The sequence below is a fragment of the Tachyglossus aculeatus genome, chromosome 6 (genome assembly GCF_015852505.1).
Source record: "Tachyglossus aculeatus isolate mTacAcu1 chromosome 6, mTacAcu1.pri, whole genome shotgun sequence".
Classification (NCBI taxonomy): Eukaryota; Metazoa; Chordata; class Mammalia; order Monotremata; family Tachyglossidae; genus Tachyglossus; species Tachyglossus aculeatus.
In genome coordinates this window covers 47,947,492-47,967,748 of record NC_052071.1, presented here as the reverse complement: position 1 = coordinate 47,967,748, position 20,257 = coordinate 47,947,492, and the positions used below count along the sequence as shown (strand labels likewise).

Below are 20,257 nucleotides of genomic sequence, written 5' to 3'. Positions count from 1 at the left end.
TGCCATTATTATTATTATTATTATTATTATTAAAGTCACTTCTCCAAGAGGCCTTCCCAGACTAAGCCCCCATTTTCCTTCTCCTCCCTTCTGCACCGCCTATGCACTTGGACCTGTAACCTTTAAGCATTTATACTCACTCCAATCTCAACTCTACAACATTTATGTACATATCAATAATTTATTTTAACGTCGTCTCCCCGTTTAGACTGTAAGCTTCTGTTGGTCAGGGAGCGTATCTACCAGCTCTGTTGTTTTGTACTCTCCCAAGTGCTTAGTACAGTGCTCTGCGTACAGTAAGTGCTCGAGAAATATCATTGATAGATTGATTTTCTTAATTTGTTTTCCAAGTTATTAGCAACTTTGCCTTTCTTGGAGGGCCTAAATCGAAGGAAACTAGTTCCATCATCTAAATCATTCATTCAGTTGTATTTATTGAGTGCTTACTGTGTGCAGAGCACTGTACTAAGCGCTTGGGAAGTATGTCGGCAACATCTAAATCGTTTGTGTTTGCTTGTTTTATGGTATTTGTCAAGAGCTTACTGTGTGTCAAGCACTTTTCCAAGTGCCGGGGCAGATACAGATTTATGAGGTTGGACACAGTCCCTGCCCCACATGGGACTAACGGTCTAAATAGGAGAAAGTAGGATTTAATCCCTGTTTTACAGTTGAGGAATTTCTGGGTTGAGTTTGGGCTTCAGAAGCAACCCTTCTGGGACCCACTCTGTCAATCAGTGTGGCCTAGTGGAAAGAGCCTGGGCCTGGGTATAAGAGGCCCTGGGTTCTAATCCCAGCTCCGCCACTTGCTTGCTATGTGACCCTGGACAACATACTTCTCTGTATCTGAATTTCCTTGTCGGTAAAATGAGGAGTAAAGACCTGGGCTTTGGGGGGCGTTTTTTAACGGCATTCTATGTGTCGGCCACTGAATCAAGTGCTGGGGTAGATATTCATTCATTCATTCATTCAATCATATTTATTGAGCGCCTGCTGTGTACTAAGCGCTTGAGAGAGTATAATATAACACCAGCCACATTCCTGCCCACAATGAGCTCAAAGCCTAGAAGGGGATTTGAGATAGTCAGGCTGAACACAGCCCGTCTCAGATGAGGCTCACAGGCCCGATTCCCATTTTACAGATGAGGTAACTGAGGCACAGAGAAGTGAAGGGGCTTGCCCAAGGTCACAAAGAAGACAAGTGGCAGAGGCAGGATTAGAACTCAGGTACTCTGACTCTCAGGCCTGTGCTCTTTCCACTAGTACCACGTGGTCCTCCCTCCCCCTTTGACTGGAAGCCTCAGGTCAGGGACTGTCTGAGCTGATTATCTTGTATCTAACCTTTAATAGAGTGTTTGGCACCTAGTAAGTACTTAACAAATACCGTCATCATCATTATTGTTATAATTATCACACTCAAAGCCTGTCTACCCTGGGGACCGCAGGCCATTGATTACTTTTTTGCATGCAAACTCCAGTCGCCTGTGACCCCTGCTTTCCAGCAATGCAAACTAGCCTATCTGTGCTTCATCTGTGACCAAGATTACCCAGCAGGACTGAATTAAAATGCTTTCTGAAGTCCAGGCAGATTACATCTCTAGCTTTCCCCACACCGGTTCTACAAGATCTGTCCCAAGGGGGAATTCAGTTGATATGTCATTTATTCTCTTTACTGAAAATGTCGAGAGCAGTGATGCCCACAGACTGATCGTTCTCCTGCATTCCCAGATGCCAATGTTAAGCCAGCCTTCACTAATATTCAGAATTCTCCTGTCTTCATTTGTCGCAGAGCCCTTCCCTTTCCCTGGAAAGGTGGAGTTGGAGGATCCTCTAACATACCAGACCAGAAATACCACCTCATCATCATCATCATCAATCGTATTTATTGAGCGCTTACTATGTGCAGAGCACTGTACTAAGCGCTTGGGAAGTACAAATTGGCAACAAATAGAGACAGTCCCTACCCAACAGTGGGCTCACAGTCTAAAAGGGAGGCTCACAGTCTAAAAGGGGGGCTCACAGTCTAAAAGGGATTAGGGAAGTGAGCAACAGAGGAACAGAGCAACAGAGTACTCTCATCACCCAAGAGAGTAATTTTGCCCCGTGGACCCTGGCCTGGACCGTTAAGAGAGTTTACTAGAAGCCGTGGTTTTTGCAATGTTTTCTAGGTAGATACACACAGGCATTGCAGCAATTTGACAGATGACTCTAGGTTCCCAAGGGGCAACTGGTAATACTCGTACTCCTCTGGCTTCCGATGGAAACTTGGAGGTCAAAGCTGGGGATGGTGGAGTAGTTAATAATAATGGTGGTATTTGTTATGCGCTTACTATGTGCCAAGCGCTTTACTAAAGGTTGGGTAGATACAACGTAATCAAGTTGGACATAGTCCCTGTCCCACTTGGGGCTCACAGCCTAAGTAGGAGGGAGACCAGGTCTTGAAACTGAGGCACAGAGCAGTTAAGTGACTTAGCCAAGGTCACACAGCAGGCAAGTTGGGATCTGGGATCAGAACCTGGGTCCTCTGGCTCCCAGGTCCTTGATCTTTCCTCTAGTCCACGCTGTTTCCCGGAGTTCCTCTTCCCCATGGCTCTCTGCTGGCGATGGAGGCACAGACTCCTGGACCCTGTTTGTCTTGGCTGCTCCTGTCATAGGCTGAAAGTGGCCCTGGGCCACATCCGGAGTCTCCCTCCTAGACAGGGAGGGCAGATGGCCTTGCCCCACTGGAGCAGAGAGGCCCCCCGCGGTGTCTGGAAAGTTGGGAAGTGTTTTGCGCTTGGCTGAAGGACTCACTTTGTTCCCAGCCGCTGCGGCTGAGTGTTAATTAACTTTTACAAGTGAATAATGGGCAATCCAGTGGGCCGTTAACAGGGCCAGGCCCGTTCAGTGGCCACATAAAGATAAATGTGCGTAAGTTTCTGAAACTGGCCAATTTCATGCAACTTTCAAATTAACGAGCTGCCTCATTCTCCCTACCCCCAACTAGCCCATGTATGACTTTTTGTTCCACAGTTGCATTCGGCGATTTTTTTTTTGCATGTGTACGTGTGCTTTTGTTTTTTGGGTTTTCTCCTGGTCATGCCAGAATCAGGCACTTCCTTTCCTATTGTTTTCTAGGCCCCCAGCCCTCTGATCCCACTGGATAACTGCAGAAGTTGTGGAAGGTTCTGGATGCCGGGAGGGTTTTGGGGACAGTAGGGGGTTGTGTGCGGTAGGAGCGTGCTCGAGACCGGCAGGCCTGGATTTTGGTGCGCTCCAGACAGGGCTTCACCTGCAAGGTAGCCACGCTCATTGCGGTGCTGACTACAGATGCATTAACTCCTCCTTCTTTCTGACAGGCACGCACTCAAACCGCTCCCAGGAGAGCCTCTGGAGAAGCGGAGACGGTGCCACAAGTCACCACCGACAGCATCTCCCCCAGACCTGGCCGGCCCCGGCCCCCACAAAAGAGAGCGTCCGGTCGACGTGGACCAAGATGGGGAGCATGGCCAGGATGAGCCGGACCAGGGGAGAAGTGTGCCACCCCGGCTCCTCCCAGTATTCCCGGGGACAGTCCGGAGCTCCCGCCACCTCGGGGAAGTGCCCCCAGAGGAACGTCAAGGGGCCCTGGAAAGTCTCTGGGAGGAGAGTGCAGCCAGTGAGCTCCCCGCAGAGCCGGAAGACCTAATGCCAAGCTTAATAGCTGAGGAAGCTGACAGACATAGAAGAGGGTTTACGGCTGTGGGCCCAAGCCCAGAGGAAGCGAGCAAAGGGCCTTTCGTGGCAGTAGTAGGGGTCTCAGAGGTCATTGCTGATGGACAGGTGCCCATCCGGCTGATTCCGTTCAGCCGAGAGGAGAGGTCCGACCGAAGGAGGACAGTAGAAGGGGACGTGAACCAACCCCATTCTGGAGAGCTGGAGGGAGGCTGGCCACAGGATGGAGACCTCAGGCTACCCAGAGCCAGGGAACACCAGAAGGCCGAGGGAGGGGAAGAGGAGCAGGGGCGAGCCCAGAAGCTGGAGGAGCCAGAGGGAGCTGTGAAGCTGGAAGAGCCGGGGAGAGCTGGGGACCTGAAGGAGCCAGAGGGAGCTGGGAAGCTGGAAGAGCCGGGAAGAGCTGTGAAGGTGGAAGAGCTGGGGGGAGTTGCAGAGCTGGAGCAGCTGGGAAGAGCTGCAGAACAACTGAAAAGAGTCTTGGCAGAAAGGGATTTGCTCCAACGGAAGGTTAGGACAGCATCTTGCAACTGGTTCCAGGAGGGAGTTTGCAGCCAAAGGCGAGGAGGCAGGGTGGAGGGCTTGTATCCAGAACACGTTCAATGAGGCACTCCACATTGAGAGAACCCCGGTAGGCTTCCATTCTTCTTCCTGAGTGGGGGGTGTCCACTTCATGACCAGATTGGAGTCCCCAAGTGGCATAAAGGATGTAAGTACCATTCATTCATTCAGTTGTATTTATCGAGTGCTTACTGTGTGCAAAGCACTATTGCTTGGGAGAGTACACTACAACAATAACAACACAACAGTAAACAGACACATTCCCTTCCCACAACAAGTACCAGGACCGGCATAACCCACTTTTGCTTGGGAAACAGCACAACCTATTGGAAAGGGCAGAGGACTGAGAGACAGGACCCCTGGCTTCTAGTCATCCCGGCTCTGCCACTTTCCTGGTGGGTGACCTGGGGCCAGTGCCCTAACTTCCTCTAGGCCTCAGTTTCCTCACCTGTCAAATAATAACGATGGCATTTATTAAGCGCTTACCATGTGCAAAGCACTATTCTAAGCACTGGGGAGGTTACAAGGTGATCAGGTTGTCCCACGGGGGGCTCACGGTCTTAATCCCCAATTTACAGATGAGGGAACTGAGGCCCAGAGAAGTTAAGTGACTTGCCCAAAGTCACACAGCTGACAATTGGCAGAGCTGGGGTTTGAACCCATGACCTCTGACTCCAAAGCCTGTGCTCTTTCCACTGAGCCATGCTGCTTCTCTAATGGAGTTTAAATACTAGTTCTCCGTCCCCCTTAGACGGTGAGACCAATGTGGGACAAGGATGGAGACCCTTCTGGCCCATGACCATTTTTCTGTCCCTGGTGCTGCAGGTGGAAGAGCTGGAACAGGAGAGAGGCTATCTGCAGGCTGAGCATGAGAAGACCCAACAGGAGGTGGTGATTTTGCGGGCCCGGGAGACAGAAGGCCTGTACTGGAGCAAGAAGCACATGGGCTACCGCCAGGCAGAGCTCCAGGTGCTGAAGGCCGAGCTGGAGCGGACCCTGGAGGAGAAGACGGAGCTGAAGGAGAGGCTGAAGGAGAGCCAGGTGCACCTGGAGGGGCTGCGAGCGGCTGCCATCTCCCGCAGGAGCCCGGAAAGAGGAGACGCAAAGAGGTTGATGATGATGATGGCATTTATTAAGCGCTTACTATGTGCAAAGCACTGTTCTAAGCGCTGGGGAGGTTACAAGGTGATCAGGTTGTCCCACGGGGGGCTCACAGTCTTCCCCATTTTACAGATGAGGTAACTGAGGCATAGAGGAGTTAAGTGACTTGCCCAGAGTCACACAGCTGACAAGTGGCAGAGCTGGGATTTGAACCCATGACCTCTGACTCCAAAGCCCATGCTCTTTCCACTGAGCTACGCTGCTTCTCTATCGGGGTTCTTAGGCTCTTATCGGGGTGTCGCTAGCAAGAGGGCCAGGATGGGGCAGGCTCACTTGGCGGGCTCTCGGGTACGGGCTGTGCAGGAGGGGTTATGCACAGACATGGCGGCCCAATCCCTTTCACTCCCTCCCTTCACCACTGAGTCACTTCGGGGCTCCAAAGACACATATGCAGGCCGTTTCCACTATCAACCGAGATAAATTACCAAAAGCCAAAAAATCCTTGCATCCCAATGGACCGATGCAGGGGAAAGCCAGAACTAGAATTGTCATTCATTCAACTCAGTCGTATTTATTGAGTACTGTGAGCACTGTTCTCTGCACTTGGGAGAGTACAATAAAATAATAGACACATTCCCTGCCCCAGAGTGAGCTTATAGTCTAGAGGGAGGAGACAGACATCAATACAACTAAATGTTACAGATATGTACATAAGGGCTGTAGGGCTGGGAGGGGGGAAGAAGGAAGGGAGCAAGTCAGGGCAACGCAGAAGGGAGTGGGAGAAGAGGAAAGGAGGGGCTTAGTGTGGGAAGTCTCATGGAGGAGATGTGCCTTCAAAAAGGCTTTGAAGGCAGGGGAAGTAATTGTCTGTCGGATTTGAGGAGGGAGGGTGTTTCTGGCCAGAGGCAGGAAATGGGCTAGAGGTCAGTGGCAAGATAGGCAAGATCAAGGCATAGTGAGAAGGTTAGCATTAGAGGAGCAAAGTGTGTGAGCTGGGCTGTAGAAGACAAGCGAGGTGAGGTGGGAGGAGGCAAGGTGGTGGAGGGCTTTAAAGCCACTGGTGAAGAGTTTTTGTTTGATGTGGAGACGTATGGGCAACTACTGGAGTTTTTTGTGCTGACCTGATTTCGTGTGGGACTTCCTGATGTCAATGGGGAAGCAGCTTACATAGGGCTTTGACTCGGGTCAGCCTCTCGGCTCGGCCAGTGGCAGGTCACGGTAAAGCTTTTGTATTTGCAGAGGATCGCCCCAGAGTGCTTCGGTCTGGCCCCCAGCCCCCGGCGTAGATACTTAGAGGGCTGGCTCAGGACTGCTAGTGGCCATATACATGGGGCAGACCTGGAGGCGAAGGAGCTGCAGTGGACAAGGCCCCCAGGGTGGAGTGTTCCCATCTCAATTAACCAACCAATTGTATTCCTTGAGCTTGTACTGTCTGCAGAGCACTTTTCTAAGTGCTTGAGAACGTACAGTACAACAAAGTTCCCTTCCCACAAGGAGCTTACAGTATTCCCCAAAAGGTGCGGTCCCTTTTGCAAGCTTCAAGATATTGGCCTTTCCCGTTTCATTCTGTCCTGGCTGATGGGAAGCTAGCAGTCTGGGAACTGTGGGCTGTCAGCAGGCGGTGGGCCCCAAGAGAACTGTGGGTCGGGATGAAGGAGGTGTTCTCTCAGGACTGCGGGTTTCTCTCTTTCTCCCAACTGCACCCCTGATCCCCCCTGTCACCTCTAGTCCCCCCCACAGTGCCGTGGAGAAGCTCAAGCATCTGCGGGCGAATGTCAGCCTGCTCCTGTCCTCCGTCCTTCCGTACCTGGAGCTCCACGAGATCGACTTCGACTCGGATCAGGTGGACGAGATCCTGCAGACGGTGTTAGAGACCAACCACATCCTGGAATGACCCTTCCCCTTTCCCTGGACTCCTGGCCCATTGTACAGAATGTTTTATTAAACCCCCAGCCCACTTCTCAGTTGGTCTTCCTGTCTCGGGGTGGGGGGTAAGTGAGAAGGGGCCCTGGGAGCGAGCCCCCAGAACATGGGGCCTCAAACCCTACAAGTAGAAGACGGCGATTGCCTCCTGCCCACCTGCTGGGCATGATGGGGGAACCTCAGGAAAACTGGGTTTTAGGGGCTGGTTTCATTTCCTTTTCCAGAAGCTCTTTACGAGAAGCAGAGGATGGGAGAAAAAGTCACAGTGTGGCCTGCAGAGGTGCCAGCAGCTCATTCAGAGTTTGGGGGACAGACCTCACAGAGAAAACAGGCCAAAAAGCCACTATTTGGAGGTCTTTTCAACCCTGATTGGCAACTCCCACAACTTGTCAGAGAACCGAGGTGAGTGAGTCTGGGAGGCTGTGGGGACCATTGCCCTCACCCCCGCCGATGGCAGCGGTCTGTCCAGGAGCACAGCTCAGAGCTGACCACTCTCTCTGGAGAAGGCAGAGACAGAGCGCCTTGCTTGAGAAGCTGGAGTTGGTTCGTTCGTCGCAGGACCCCGCCTCTCCTGGCTTCCCCTCCCCAGCGTCGGTCTCTCTCTCTCCAGATTTGTAAATTTGTAAGTTCTTTTCTTCTTCAGAGTTTAAAGCTTCAAAGAAGGGGCATTTTAAATTGATTTGACTGGAAAAATAGGAGGGGAGTAGTCCAATGTGGAGGGTAAGGAAAGGGAAAAGGGGAGCCAAGTAAGAAAGAAAGGCTTTAGAGTAAACAGTGGGTAATTCGGTTGGCAACAAGCTCCCAGCCAAGGCTGTTTTCCACCGAGTCACCTCAGACAAGGCTCCTCTCACTTCCGTTGAAGGGAGGGACCAGTGGTCTCTGGGAAGGGTGGGGGGAAATAGCAATAATTGTGGGATTTCTTATGTGCTTATTCTGTGCCAAGCACTATGCTGAGTGCTGGGGCAGATGCAAGATAATCAGATGAGACGTAATCCTTGTTCCACAGGGGGTTAAGAGTCTGAGCGAGAAATCGCAAGTATCATCCCCATTTTCCAGATGAGGAAGCTGAGGCCCAAAGAAGTTGTGACTTGCCCAAGGTCACACTACAGGCAAGCAGAAGAGTTGGGACAAAAACCCAGGTCACCTGATTTCCATATCCATGCTTTTTCCACTAGGCCACTGGGGAAAGGTCAGAGGTTGGGAGGTCCCCTCCGCAGACCTGTTAGGTGGTTTTTCCTCTTCCAGCTCTGGTTTCCTCTTGCTCCCAGTTAAGGTAGAAGGGGAGCAGTAGAAGGAGCCCCTTTGTCTCTTCATTCCTCTGCAGCAGGGTCAAGGAAGGAGTCCTTCTCTCGCTAATTCCAGGCCACCATCTGAAACCCCAGCTCTTCAGCATCTTTAGAAGGCTCAAGTCAGCCACTTCTCCCACAGGGGAGACAGAACCTTGGGGTCTCTTTCCAAGAGATGGGAGATCCCTTTGGCTGCTGCTTTGTTTTCCCCTTGGATGGAAACCAGCTTTAGCCAAACCAGGTCAGAGCACCAGGGAGTCTTTTTTTGTGTGTGTGAGAGATTTTTTTTTTCTTATGACAATTGTTAAGCACTTATATGCCAGGCACCATACTAAGCGCTGGGGTAGATAAAAGCTAATCAGGTTAGATGCAGTCCCTTTCCCAGGTAGGGCTCACAGTCCTTATTCACATTTTATAGATGAGGTAACCGAGGCACAGAGAAGTGAAATACTTGTCCACAGTCACAAGCAGACATCTCCCCCTCGTCCCCCTTTCCATCCCCCCCGTCTTACCTCCTTCCCTTCCCCACAGCACCTGTATATATGTATATATGTTTGTACATATTTATTACTCTATTTTACTTGTACATATCTATTCTATTTATTTTATTTTGTTAATATGTTTGGTATTGTTCTGTGTCTCCCCCTTCTAGACTGTGAGCCCACTATTGGGTAGGGACTGTCTCTATCTGTTGCCAACTTGTACTTCCCAAGCGCTTAGTACAGTGCTCTGCACACAGTAAGCACTCAATAAATACGATTGATTAGAACCTGGGTCCTTCTGACTCCTAGGCTTATGCTCTAACCACTAGATCACGCTACTTACATTTCCAACGTGCTTCCGTTCCACCAGCAGGCCTGTTCTTGGGAAGCAGGCCGTACTTGCTCAGCATCGGGCCCAACTCATTGGTGGTTGGTGACCCAGGAGGCAGAGACTTCGGGAGGTCCTTGCTGGGACAACTGTATTTCAGATAAGAAAGTAAAAGATAAGACCGGAGAAAAATTCCCCGATGTCTTTAGCCAAAGTGGTCAGGGTGCGACACCCACACTTCCTGCCCTAGCATTATCCAGGGAATTGCTGCAAAGGGAAGCCGTGGGCTACTGGATAGAGCACAGGTCTGGGGGAGTCAGAGGACCTGAGTTTTAATCCCTGCTCTACTAATTGCCTGCCATATGACCTCGGTAGGTCATTTTACTTCTCTAGGCCTCAGTTTCCTCCTCTGCCAAAGTTAGGATTCTCAGTACCTGGTCTCCTTCCTACTTAAACAGGGAGCCTCATGTGGGACTTAATGATCTTCCCTCTGCCCCAGCACTTAGTACAGTGCTTGGCACAGAGTAAGCACTAAACAAAAGCTGCAGTTAGTTGGTAGACATTTTGCTCCTGTAGGCAGGGAGTGGATTGAGTAGTTTACGCAATGGATGCAGGCCTAGATGGAAATTGCTAGGCTACTCGAGGCTTGTCATTTTCCTGCTCCGGCAATTTCTCAAGACTTCAGATCACCCCATCTTCATAGTCCTTTGGAAAACCCATATCCTTAAAGAGGCCTCCAGTGACGTTCCTCCTTTCCAGGCCATGTCCATCCACAGCCATCTGGCGCTTTTATTGATCAATCAAAATAGTGTTTATTGAGCACTTGCTCAAAACAGAGCTCTTTACAAAGCCCTTGAGGAAGTGCAGTAGAGTTGGTAGACATGATCCCTGCCCTCAAGGAATTTACAATCTAGTTGGGGAGAATCTATTACTTAATGTTTACGTGCCATGGCATCAATACATATTCCGAATTTACACATCTATTTGTCCCTCCCTACTTGGACTCTCAACAGCCATAGTGTTTTATACTGGCTCAAGTCTCGCCCATTTGGCCGTCAGCTCCTTGAGTACAGGGATTGTGTGGTTACTTTCTGGTCCCGTACCCTCCTGAGGACGTAGTCCAATGCTCTGTTTGCAACCAAGCATTGATGGATTGATGTGCTACAGTGTGGCTGGGATGTCACCTGAAGCTCCTTTGATGTAAAATGGTGCCTGGATCAGACAGGGAAGTATGTTTCCACTGGCAGTGAACTTTCCCCTTCCCTTCCTGGCACTCTGATGCCTGACATCACCACTGACCTGAACAGTGCTGAGGCAGGCAATGGGCCTCCTGACAACTTGATGGTTTATCATTATCAACAGCGCAGTAAAATTAACCCCACCAGAGGCCTCCTGAATTCCAGAGATGTGCCTGGCTGCTCCTCCCGTTCTTCCTGTTGCCTTCTGACTCCTCTCTCTCTCTCTTTTTCTTTCGCCTTTCTCTTCCGGTTGGCTGTTCTATCGGAGAAGGTGCTCTCACTCCTAGAGAGATATAGTGTAGAGAAGATGGGGACAGCAGGTCCCTCCAAGTCAGGCACCTTTAATCCCACTCTTCCTAGGAGGTCTTAGCATGTGACCACTGGTGTAGGGGTGGAGAGCAGAACGTGTAGGGTTGTAATCCATCCAGCCATCTGTGTAAGTCCACCCCTAGCTGACACAGCTTTGACTACTGCATCAGCCTCCTCACTGACCCCACTAACTCCTGTCTCTCCATACTCCAGTCCGTACTGCACTGATGTGCCTGGATCAATTTGAAAAAACAACAATTATTCAGTCAATGTCTCCCCATTCCTCAAGAACCTCCACATAGGAAAATCCTTATCATTGGCTTTAAAGCATGCAATAACCTTGCTCCCTCCTATCTTACCTTGATGATATCTTATTGCAGCCTAGTCCACACACTTCACTCCTAGCGCCAGCTTGCTCGATGTACCTCGATCTCATCTATCTTGCCGCCAACCCCTTTTGTTCATCCTCCCTCTGACCTGGAATGTCCTCCCCTTCCATATACTCCAGACCACCACTCTCCCTACTTGAGAAGCAGCATGGCCTAGTGGCCTAGTCACTTTAATAATAATAATAATAATGATGGTTTTTGTTAAGCGCTTATTATGTGCCAAGCACTGTTCTAAGTGCTGGGGGGAGATACAAGGTTATCAGGTTGTCCCAGGTGGGGCTCAGAGTCCTAATCCCTATTTTACAGATGAGGTAACTGAGGCATAGAGAAGTTAAGTGACTTGCCCAAAGTCACCCAGCTGACAAGTGGCGGAGCTGGGATTAGAACCCACGACCTCTGACTCCCAAGCCCGGGCTCTTGCCACTAAGCCACACTGCTTTACTTCTCTGTGCCTGTTAACCTCATTTGTAAAGTAGCGATTAAGACTGTGAGCCCCGTGTGGGGCAGGGACTGTGTCTAACCTGACTACCTTGTATCTTCCCTACCACTTAGAACAGTGCTGGACACATAGTAAGCACTTAGATACTATAATTATTCTCTGTACCTTCTGCAAAATGGAAATTCAGCACCTGTTCTCCCCCGTACTAGACTGTGAGCCCCATATGGGACTGGTTTTCTTGTATCTAGCCCAGCGTAATACAAATACCACAATTATTCATTCATTCAGTCGTATTTATTGAGCACTTACTGTGTGCAAAGCACTGTACTAAGTGCTTGGGAGAGTACAGTATAACGACAGACTCATTCCTGCCCAGGAGCTCCCAGTCTAGAGGGAATTTAGAGGACATAACAAAGAAAGCTTTGTTATTCCTCCTCCTTATCCTCTTCCTCCTTGTCCTCCTTTTCCTCCACATCCTATTCTTTCCTCTCAGCCTTCTGGCGGCCGCCCGTTCCCGCCAGAGCATGACCATTGGGGCCCTCTCGGGGGTTATCATCTGTTCCCCTGCCAATTTAAGGGGAAGCGGGTGCAGCCTCCGTATCACAGGGGCCGATAAAATCCTGTTAATATTTTATCGATGATCCCATCATGGCTAACGAGGAGCTACCACTTAGCAAAAAGACAGCGATAACAGCCAACTTTCCTGTCTGAGGTTTTTTCCACTCTGAGATAACAAGTTCCTCATCAAAGTCAGCAACTGCTCCAGCCTCTTGGCCCTGCTCCGCTAGCCCAAGACCTTGACTGTACTCTCCCAAGTAGTCAGCGCAGCACCTCCCCGCTAGCTCCCCGACCCCAGGAAGGTGCTTCATACATAACCCGGCAGACTGGTAGTCAATCATATTTCCTGAGTGCTTAATAATGATAATTGTGATATTAAGTGCTTACTATGTGACAAGAACTGTTCTAAGCCCTGGGGTAGATGCAAGGTAATCGGGTTGGACACAGTACCTGTCCTACAGGGAGCTCACAGGCATAATGTCCATTTTACAGATGAGGTCACTGAGACACAGAAGTTAAGTGACTTACTCAAGGTCACACAGCAGACAAGTGGAGGATTTGGGATTAGAACCCACGTCCTCTGACTCCCAAGCCTCTTTCCACTAGATCACGCTGCTTACTTTGTGCAGAGCACTGTACTAAGTGCTTGGGAGTCTTCTAGACTGTGAGCCCACTGTTGGGTAGGGACCGTCTTTATATGTTGCCAACTTGTACTTCCCCAGCGCTTAGTACAGTGCTCTGCACACACTAAGCGCTCAATAAATACAATTGAATGAATGAGTATGCTACAACAATCAAGACGCATTCCCTGCCCACAACGAGCTTATAGTCCAGAGTATTGATGAGTTGATTCAGGCCCCTGGTGCCTAGGAGAACAGTACTTTGCACATAGTAAGCGCTTAACAAATGCCATCATTATTATTTATCGATGAGCTCGGGTAGCAGAGGTGGGCCAGCGAATGTGGGGCTAAGATCGGGCCTGTGAGAATAGAGAGCAGCTGTCCATCGGGGCGTTTTGCTGTCTCTGGAAAACATAACTGGGTTAGCAAGCTCTTTTCTGGCTCCTCTTCTGCCCCAGGCTGATGTCCCTGGGGGTTTCCATCATTCCCAAAGCCTTGGTTTCCAGTTTGAAAGATGGCAACTGGGACAGCTGTGAGGGTAGCTGTTTCCTCTGAGTAAGAAGGGCTGTGCTGGCCACCATCTGAGAGAGAGAAGGATCGATTCCTCTCTGTTCCTCTCTGAAAGCTGCCTGCTGTGGGAGTAACTGGGAAGAAGCCTCCTATCCCTAGAATCTCTTCTGATGGCATATTTTCCTCCATTGTATTCCTCCCCACCTCATAGTACAGTTCTGCCGACAGTGGGTGCTTAATTGATGAGTCCATCAGTTTGATTTTCTGAGTGCTTGCTTTGAGTAGAACCTTGAGAAGCAGTGTGGCGTAATAGATTGAGCATTGACGTAGGAGTCAGAAGGACTTGGGTTCTAATTCCGGCTCCACCACTTGACTGCTTTGTCACCTTGGACAGGTCATTTAACTTCTCTGTGCCTCAGTGACCTCATCTGTAAAATGGGGATTAAGACTAGGAGCCCCATGTGGGACAGGGACTGTGTCCAACCTGATTACCTTGCATCTGCCCCAGCTCTTAGAACAGTGCTGGGCACATAGTAAGTGCTTAACAAATACCATTACTATCATCATCATCACTGTACTAAGCACTTGAGAGAGTACAGTGTAATAGAGTTGCTAGACACGATCCCGGCCCTGAAGGAGCCTATATGAATACGGCAGGAACTGGAACTGCATTGAGGATCCGTTATCCATCCCAGGACTTAACACACAGTGCCTGGCATAGAGAAAGCACCTAATAAAGGTCACAATTAATATTAATCAATGACCAAGGAAGCTGGAGACTGCAGAGCTCAGTCTTCCTTCTAGACTGTGAGCCCACTGTTGGGTAGGGACTGTCTCTATATGTTGCCAACTTGTACTTCCCAGGCGCTTAGTACAGTGCTCTGCACACAGTAAGCGCTCAATAAATACGATTGAATGAATGAATGAATGAAATGATGGACCTGTTCTAAGTCCTGCCATGTCAGCTTTGCACTTTCCTCTTCCAGGGATCTCTTTCCGGGGTCCTTTGCTCTACCAGGGGCAAAAGGGGGGCATTCCAGAGCAAGGTGGTATCCACTGAATCAATTTGTGAGGAAGTTGTTGGACAGGGCAAAGCGGGAACAATGGGACCAGATGGAAAATGAATCACCGATACTCTAGGAAGTAGGAACAGGACTTTAAAAGTTTGCAAAGCAAACCAGATAAACCATTTGAAACCCAAAGCTAACATTCAAGTCTTCAAAGCCCTCTCCCTGGTGCTTGGGGAAGAGGCAATATAAGGACAGTGTTTGCAGAGCCAACATTCTCTAGTTGTAGAAATAATTTTGATATTTATTAAGCGTTTACTGTGTGTCAAACACTGTTCTAAGCACTGGGGAAGATACAAGAAAATCAGGGCTCATAGTCTAAGTAGGAGGGAATCCCCATTTTGCAGATGAGGGAACTGAGGCACAGGAAAGTTAAGTGACTTACCCAAGGCACATAGCAGGCACATGGCGGAGTCAGGATTAGAATGCAGGTCCTCTGACCCCCAGGCCCTTGCTCATTCTATTAGGCCATGCTGATCCTACTCCTAGCTGTGAACCATTCAGAGAGCCGAGGTGCCTCTTCCTTGACAGATTTTGAGAAATAACAGAACTGGATCCAAGGAGCCCAGTTTTATCTAGTAGTAGTAGTAGGTGATGTAGATCACTGTCTTTTAGACTGTGAGCCCACTGTTGGGTAGGGACTGTCTCTATATGTTGCCAACTTGTACTTCCCAAGTGCTTAGTACAGTGCCCTGCACACAGTAAGCGCTCAATAAATACGATTGATTAGTAGCATTTATTGAGGACTTCCAAAAGTACTATTCATTCAGTCCTTCAGTCGTATTTATTGAGTGCTTACTGTGCACAGAGCACTGTACTAAGTGCTTGGAAAGTACAGTTGCTTAGTACTAGGTACTTGGGACATACTGAATGACAAAGCACTGCACTCCATGCTACGAGGAGCTTACGCTATCGTGAGGGAGGCAAACATAAAAGTAATAATAACGATGATGGTATTTGTTAAGCACTTACTATGTGTCAAGCACTGTTCTAAGCACTGGAGTAGATCTAATAATGATGGCATTTATTAAGCGCTTACTATGTGCAAAGCACTGTTCTAAGCGCTGGGGAGGATACAAGGTGATCAGGTTGTCCCACGTGGGGCTCACAGTCTTAATCCCCGTTTTACAGATGAGGTCACTGAGGCCCAGAGAATAATAATAATAATAATGATAAAGACATTTATTAAGAGCTCACTATGTGCAAAGCACTATTCTAAGCGCTGGGGAGGTTACAAATTGATCAAGTTGTCCCACGGGGGGCTCACAGTCTTAATCCCCGTTTTACAGATGAGGTCACTGAGGGCCAGAGAATAATAATAATAATAATGTCATTTATTAAGCACTTACTATGTGCAAAGCACTGTTCTAAGCACTGGGAAGGATACAAGGTGATCAGGTTGTCCCACGTGGGGCTCACAGTCTTAATCCCCATTTTACAGATGAGGTCACTGAGGGCCAGAGAATAATAATAATAATAATAATAATGGCATTTATTAAGCGCTTACTGTGTGTAAAGCACTGTTCTAAGCTCTGGGGAGGTTACAAGGTGATCAGGTTGTCCCACGGGGGGCTCACAGTCTTAATCCCCATTTTACAGATGAGGTCACTGAGGCCCAGAGAATAATAATAATAATAATAATAATGGCATTTATTAAGCGCTTACTATGTGCAAAGCACTGTTCTAAGCACTGGGGAGGATACAAGGTTATCAGGTTGACCCATGTGGGGCTCACAGTCTTAATCTCCATTTTACAGATGAGGTCACTGAGGCCCAGAGAATAATAATAATAATAATAATGGCATTTAATAAGCACTTACTATGTGCAAAGCACTGTTCTAAGCGCTGGGGAGGATACAAGGTGATCAGGTTGTCCCACGTGGGGCTCACAGTCTTAATCCCCGTTTTTCAGATGAGGTCACTGAGGCCCAGAGAAGTGAAGTGACTCGCCCGAAGTCACCCAGCTGACAATTGGCAAGCCCGGGATTCGAACCCACGACCTCTGACTCCAAAGCCTGGGCTCTTTCCACCAAGCCGTGCTGCTCCTCTGTGATTAGGAGGCGGGCATAAGCTAATCAGGTTGGACGCAGTCCCTGTCCCACCTGGGGCTCACAGTCGTAATCCCCATTTTACAGATGAAGTAACTGAGGCACAGAGAAGTGAAGTGACTTGCCCAAGGTCAAGCAGCAGACAAGTGGCAGAGGCGGGATTAGAACCCAGGTCCTTCTGACTCCCAGACCTGTGCTCTATCCATTAGGCCAGGCAGCTAGAATGGTCAAAATACACACTTTTTTTCTAATGGTATTTGTTAAGCGCTTACTATGTGCCTAGCACTGTTCTAAGTGCTGGGGTATTTACAAGATAATCAGGTTGTTCCACATGGGGCTCCCAGTCTTAATCCTCATTTGGCAGATAAGGTAACTGAGGCACAGAGAAGTTACGTGGCTTGCCCGAGGTCACACAGCAGACAAGTGGCAGAGCTGGGATTAGAACCCACGACCTCTGACTTCCAAGTCTGTGCTCTTGCCACTACTACTAATAATAATAATGGCATTTATTAAGTGCTTACTATGTGCAAAGCACTGTTCTAAGCGCTGGGGAGGCTACAGAGTGATCAGGTTGTCCCACGGAGGGCTCACAGTCCATTCCCATTTTACAGATGAGGTAACTGAGGCACAGAGAAGTTAAGTGACTTGCCCAAAGTCACACAGCTGACAATTGGTGGAGCCGGGATTTGAACCCTTGACCACTGACTCCAAAGCCCTTGCTCTTTCCACTGAACCACGCTGCTTCTCTTCGCTGCTTCACTAAGCCACACGGCTTCTCAAGCAGACAAAAATATAGGAGTGCTAAGGAGGAGGAAAATAAATTCTTAAGTACTAGAGTTGGTTAAAGGGATGAGTTGGCTCCGGGGGGTGGGAAATTAGGGAAAACTGGTCGAGGAAGGTGGGATTTTAGGACTTTCAATGTGGAAGAGTCGTGGCCTGTCCAATGTGGGGAGGAAGGGGGTTCCAAGTTGGAGGAATAATTTGAGCCAAGGACAGAGGTGGGAGACTTGAGAGTGAGGGACAGCTCAAAGGGGATTTGGGGTAATACAACTCTGTTGTATTGTACTCTCCTAAGTGCTTAGTACAGTGCTCCTCACACAGGAAGTGGTCAACGAATACCATTGATTGAATGATTCATTCATTCATTAATTCAATCATATTTATTGAGCACCTACTCTGTGCAGAGCACTGTACTAAGCGCTTTGGAAGTACAAGTTGGCAACATATAGAAACGGTCCCTGCCCAACAGCAGGCTCACAGTCTAGAAGGGGGACACAGACAACAAAGCAAAACATATTAACAAAATAAAATAAATAGAATAGTAAATATGTACAAGTAAAATAAATAGAGTAATAAAAATGTACAAACTTATATACAGGTGCTGTGGGGAGGGGAAGGAGGTAGGGTGGGATTGATTAGGTTCTGGCAGGAAAAAAAATGGGTGTGCTAATTAGCATCAGAACAATCCACTATGAAGGAAGGGACTACTGTTTGTGTACCTACAGTTTCATCCCTTTATTTGGTAGCCCAAGAATCCCGCAATCCCCTGTGACCTCGATCTTCCCCATCCCAGCAGTCTCATCATTATCAGTGGTATTTATTGAGAGCTTACTGTGTGCCCTGTACTAAGTACTTGGAAAAGTACAGTGCAACAGGGTTGGTAGACAGTGTTCCTTACCTACAGTTAGCTTACATTCTAGAGGGGGAGAACACAAATTGGAATCGAAGCTGAGGTAAGAACAGAGTTGCTGTACATTCTCTCCACCTCTTTCTCACTACTCCTTAAAAATTTCCAGTGGCTACCAATCAACCTAAGCATCAGGCAGAAACTCCTCACCCTGGGCTTCAAGGCTGTCCATCACCTCGCCCCCTCCTACCTCACCTCCCTTCTCTCCTTCTCCAGCCCAGCCCGCACCCTCCGATCCTCTGCCGCTAATCTCCTCACCGTGCCTTGTTCTCACCTGTCCTGCCGTCGACTCCCGGCCCACGCCATTCCCCTGGCCTGGAATGCCCTCCCTCTCCACATCTGCCAAGCTAGCTCTCTTCCTCCCTTCAAGGCCCTACTGAAAGCTCACCTCCTCCAGGAGGCCTTCCCACACTGAGCCCCCTCCTTCCTCTCCCCCTCCTCCCCCTCTCCATCCCCCCCGCTTTACCTCCTTCCCCTCCCCACCTCACCTGTATATATGTATATATGTTTGTATGTATTTATTACTCCATTTTATTTGTACATATTTATTCTATTTATTTTATTTTGTTAATATGTTTTGTTTTGTTCTCTGTCTCCCCCTTCTAGACTGTGAGCCCACTGTTGGGTAGGGTCCGTCTCTATATGTTGCCAACGTGTACTTCCCAAGCGCTTAGTACAGTGCTCTGCATACAGTAAGCGCTCAATAAATACAATTGAATGAATGAATGAACTACTCAGAATGTGATGCAGCTGTGACTGCCTTCCACTGTGCTAGGGAACCTGTGGGATTCCTAGTGAGAGAAGCAGGAAAACTGGACCTTTCCCCTTACATTCAGCACTCCTGTCTCCTATATCCATAATGGTTACCCAACCCCAGGGCTGAGTGCATCAGTGGTGCCCATGCACGCCGGGTCTTGGTCAGGATTTTGGCAAGGGAAAGTCACTTCCCCACCCTCCTTAAGTCGATCCTTAACCCCATTGCCAAAGGGGCTTTTCTAGCTTCTGCATTAGCCACTCCACCACCCTTCTTAGGCCCTCAGGTGGATGCCCATTGCCCAGGAATCAGTACCAAAAGGCTCATGGCCTTCCACACCCTTTCCGAAGCCTCCCCACAGTCCCCAGAGTCCCCCGCAGGTGGACACTTTTTACCGTGACCCGAGCCCAGGACCCATCTGGGCCTGAGGAGGACCTGTTTTTGCTTGGAGGGGCACCCATGGGGCATTTGCACATGAAGGTTATGGTGACAGTCCCAGCAACACCCCAAAAGAGTGAAGGCCCTCCCTGTACTTTGGCCTCCCCTGGCCTTAAACATCCAAAATGGGGTGAAGGGAGGAGGCTGTCCAGTTTGCTCTAGTCCCACACAGCCTCAGGCCTGAGTCTACTTTGGTCCCAACTGAATCATCATCAATCGTATTTATTGAGCGCTTACTATGTGCAGAGCACTGTACTGAATGGAACCAGACCTGCCGGAGGCCACAGATTGCACCAAATCCAAGCTGGTTCTACCTGCCCATGCAGCCTCCACTTCTCCCAGGGATCCCAGCCCAGCCTGACACTTTCCATCTCCCCCACACCCCCAGCCACCAAGGACTACTTTACCCCAGAAGCTGCCCTGGTTTCCTCTCCTCACTAGGCTCAGGGTCAGGACACTGATACTAATGAGTCTGGTATTCTCTGGCTCTGAGGAGCGGGGGTAGGGGCAGAAACCCTGAGTCATGGGCTGTGGGGGAGTGAGACTGGGGGAACAGATAAACCCTTCCCTCCTTGGGCAAGGTTCGGACCCTTTCAGCATTGACTTCCTTGGCCAGCCACTAATCTAAATGATTTTATGATGGGGTAGGGGCTGGGCCCAGAGCTATTCAGCTTGGACTCTGAGAGCCCCTGAGGGACATTTCTAAGAAACAAAAAAGTTCCTGGCTCAGTTAAATGGGAAGAATGGCTTAAACCATTTATTTCCTACTCTAGTTTGAAGTAGGACTCCTCATGTGGGGGGAGATTCCCTCCTCTCCACCCTCCTTCTC

At 49.2% G+C, this 20,257-nt stretch overlaps 1 protein-coding gene across 1 annotated transcript in view; it reads left to right on the top strand.

The window, feature by feature from the left end:
- Nucleotides 1-7,312, top strand: part of MORC4 (MORC family CW-type zinc finger 4) — a 55,811-nt gene extending 48,499 nt beyond the window's left edge. Inside the window, 3 exon segments of the mRNA XM_038748071.1 lie at nucleotides 3,336-4,200; nucleotides 5,077-5,360; nucleotides 7,081-7,312. Of these exon segments, the coding sequence (XP_038603999.1) occupies nucleotides 3,336-4,200; nucleotides 5,077-5,360; nucleotides 7,081-7,246 (1,315 nt within the window). The 3' untranslated portion in view covers nucleotides 7,247-7,312.
- Nucleotides 7,313-20,257: the final 12,945 nt, after the last annotated feature.